Below are 3,318 nucleotides of genomic sequence, written 5' to 3'. Positions count from 1 at the left end.
GGTTTTTTGACCGAAAAAAAAAAAAAAAAAAAAAAAAAAGCAAAGCATAATATACGTGAAGAAACGGAGAATCAAAAGATTATTTGGGGCTTCCCTGGTGGCGCAGTGCTTGAGAGTCCGCCTGCCGTTGCAGGAGACGCGGGTTCGTGCCCCGTTTCGGGAGGATCCCACATGCCGCGGAGCGGCTGGGCCCGTGAGCCGTGGCCGCTGAGCCTGCGCGTCCGGAGCCTGTGCTCCGCAAATGGGAGAGGCCACAACAGTGAGAGGCCCGCATAACGCAAGAAAAAAAAAAAAAAAAGATTATTTGATGATATACAGCTCCCGGATCATATTCTTAAAAGTAGGGCTCCCTGTGGGAAGAGTATGTGGGAGAGGTTCTGCTGACCCGGTTCAGATCTCTGCATCTAAACCCACTCTTGCCCAAGTTAGAGCTCAGCTGAAGTGGGGTGGATCCTCAGTGACCTCAGTCCGTGGATCCCAGGGAGGTCTGCGTGTCATCTCCCTTTATTTTGAGAGATTACTAGTGATGTTATCTCCCTGGGAACCATGTCTGAAATTTCACTATCAGCTGCCACAGCCAGCCCGGCTGAGAGTGGGGGAAATACTGTTATACTAGGTGTTAAGACGCTGTAATTAAGAATTTGAGTTTGTATTCCAGTAGTCTTAGATTCAAATCCTGACTCTCCCACTCACCAGCTGTGTGACCTTGGCCAACTAACATGACGTCTCTGAGCCTCAGTCTGCTAATCTATGAAATGGAGATAATAATTGCATTTCCCTTAGAGGCGTGTGTGAACACTGCTGTAAAGGACTTAGCTTTATGTGGATCAGTGCCGTGTATAAAACAGCACTGAATCTACAAGAGCCATTAGCTTTATGGTTATTTTTTTTTTCCAACTTGTGTTTTCAAGTCGTCTCTTACATGCTTGTCAAATTAAATGTCTCTTCCACAAAAGCGATCGTATAGAAGAACTGCACTTTCCTAATTAACCCCAGAAGTGGAAATGACTCAGCGAGGCAGAGCCCAGCTGCTATAAGACAGCCTTGTTTCGCCCCTAATGACAGGTAGCCTGGGGGAGGGAGAGCCACAGGGTCCTCAAGCATGACGTGGCCGACTTGATGGGAGGTTGCAGAGGGGATTCAAGCAACCAACAAGTAGGGACTTGGGGTCAGCAGCCCTTCACAACTCTTCCTCCCCTGTCCTCAGTTTTCCGAGTCCCTCCTAAGGAAATATTTTCCTACCACCCTTATTAGAGAGCACCCTGCCTGGTTCTGAGTACCTCCAGATATGTATCAGTTGGTGAAAGCCCCACCGTGTCCTCTAAATTGGGGTAGGCTGGCCGGTCCTTCTTGGCTGACACACAGCCCTGATGTGTCCTAGGGAGGTGCCAGTGTCTCTCCGATGCTTGAGAAGATGTTCCGGGCGTCAGGTGCAGCTTTCTCCCTACTCTGCACTCACCATGAAGCATCTGACTATTGTCTTACTGGAACTGACAGCCCCAAACTGCCTCAGTGAGTCGGGGCCTTTGCTGACAGTGACAGTTGAGAAGAGAAGGAGGCTGGCAGTCTCACTGCCGGCTGAGCTGAAGGAGAGAGAGAAGGGATTCTATTAGTGTCTTCACAGCTGTAATAAAGAAATTGGGGAACATGTACAAGAAAGATGTCAGGATGATTCCATATATCCAGACATCTCAGGCGCTGAAGCTTTGATGAATCAGACAGTGAAACTGAATTTTCTTTAACTGTGTGATGTTTGGGAGGGTCTCAGTTTAAAATAAAGGAAAACAACCAGCCTATTAGACTGTGAATGGTACGAGATTTCCTTAGAAATAACCCCAAAATATTAAAAAATAAAAAAATAACCATAAAGCTAATGGCTGTTTTAGATTCAGCGCTGTTTTACACATATGGAACTTTACCCTGTTTGTAAAGAAGCAAGAAATCTAAAATTTAAATGCCCTCCTCTCCCTTGACGCTGCCCAGTGATGTCTGTTGGATTTGCCTAACAACCATATTTGAATTGCAGTGTTTATTAGATAAAGCTTTTTGGAGGCCTTACTAATCAAAATAATTTAAACACAGCATGATTTGCTGCCTGTCTTTCAGCAAGACCTCTTTTGGGGCTTCTGTAGTTACAGTGTTACATCCAGAGATGAGAGCTCTTGGCTCAAAGCTCTACACATCTGGTGAGAATGGTCTCCTCTGGAAAAATGCTGTATTTAATCATCTTGTTGGAGGTATGATTGAGATGGGGGAGGGGTTTGGAAACTGAAGGAGGTAGAGTAGGGGGTAATGGGCAAAGGCTTCCTTGACCATTAGGAGCCACAGACGAAGTGGTAGAGACGGTCAGAATCCTCCCTCTTATTTGTCAGTTCAGATGGAAATCACCATGGAAAAGATTAAAGGCAACAGGAATTGTTTATTTCTTTGAGCCAGAAAAAGAGCTGGAAACAATGGTACAAAATTGATACCTCATTATTCTGCAGCATGCTTTGGGTGCCAGCCACGCCTGTGGCATCCTAATAAGCACAGAATCACAGGCCCCATCCCTGCCCAGAGGGATGAACGCATCTGTTCCAAGTACAGAAATCCATCTACCACTAATTTATTAACTGCAAGACTTCAGTATAAAACAGGATGTTCCTTATAAAAATAACAAGTCACTATGTCGTACACTTGAAACTAATATGATATTGTTACTTAATTATACTTCAATAAACAGTTTTTTAAAAAGATGTTCCTCTGCAGGCATGGGATGCCCCCTGCTCAGCTTTCCCAACCATTGCACTGCCCCAGGGAGTCTTTCCTACTCATTCCCACAGTCCCATTGAGCCCAGGGGTGAAGTGCTGATGACTTCTGGCCAGAGCAGTTAATGTCTTCCTTGTCTTCCTCTGCAGTTCTTACTCGATCTTAAATACATCATCTTCCAGTGCGCTCTCATTTGGGGATGGCATCCTGGAGAGGCGGCAGTATGAGGACCAGGGCCTGGGGGATACGACGCCCCTGACCATCATCTGCCAGCCCACCCAGGTAAGGTTGACTGTCAGGGCCGCCTCCTCAACTCTGCTCAGGATTCACTGAGCACCTTTTTACTAAGGATGAGGCCTTGCCCTTGCTGCCCCCAAAGGGTTACCTGTCTCTCAGGGCACAAGAGCCTAAAAGATATATGAAAATTTAAGGCTAGGAAGAGTCAGATGGGTGGTGCTGACAATGACTACCAGCATCTGGGTCTAGGCTGGTAAGGAAGGCTGCTCTGCAGAGAGGATGATACGTTATCTGTAAAGTAGTAACGCGGTTGAGCCTTGAACAACGCGGGG

At 46.5% G+C, this 3,318-nt stretch overlaps 1 protein-coding gene across 1 annotated transcript in view; it reads left to right on the top strand.

Annotated features, from left to right (window-relative positions):
* UBASH3B (ubiquitin associated and SH3 domain containing B) overlaps positions 1–3,318 on the top strand; it is a 140,418-nt gene that overhangs the window by 122,569 nt on the left and 14,531 nt on the right. Inside the window, exon 7 of the mRNA XM_007457041.1 lies at positions 2,899–3,031. Within this exon, the coding sequence (XP_007457103.1) occupies positions 2,899–3,031 (133 nt within the window). The remainder of the gene's footprint in view (positions 1–2,898; positions 3,032–3,318) is intronic.

The sequence above is a fragment of the Lipotes vexillifer genome, unplaced genomic scaffold (assembly GCF_000442215.2).
Source record: "Lipotes vexillifer unplaced genomic scaffold, Lipotes_vexillifer_v1.1 scaffold986, whole genome shotgun sequence".
NCBI lineage: Eukaryota > Metazoa > Chordata > Mammalia > Artiodactyla > Lipotidae > Lipotes > Lipotes vexillifer.
This window is presented reverse-complemented; position numbering and strand designations above follow the sequence as displayed.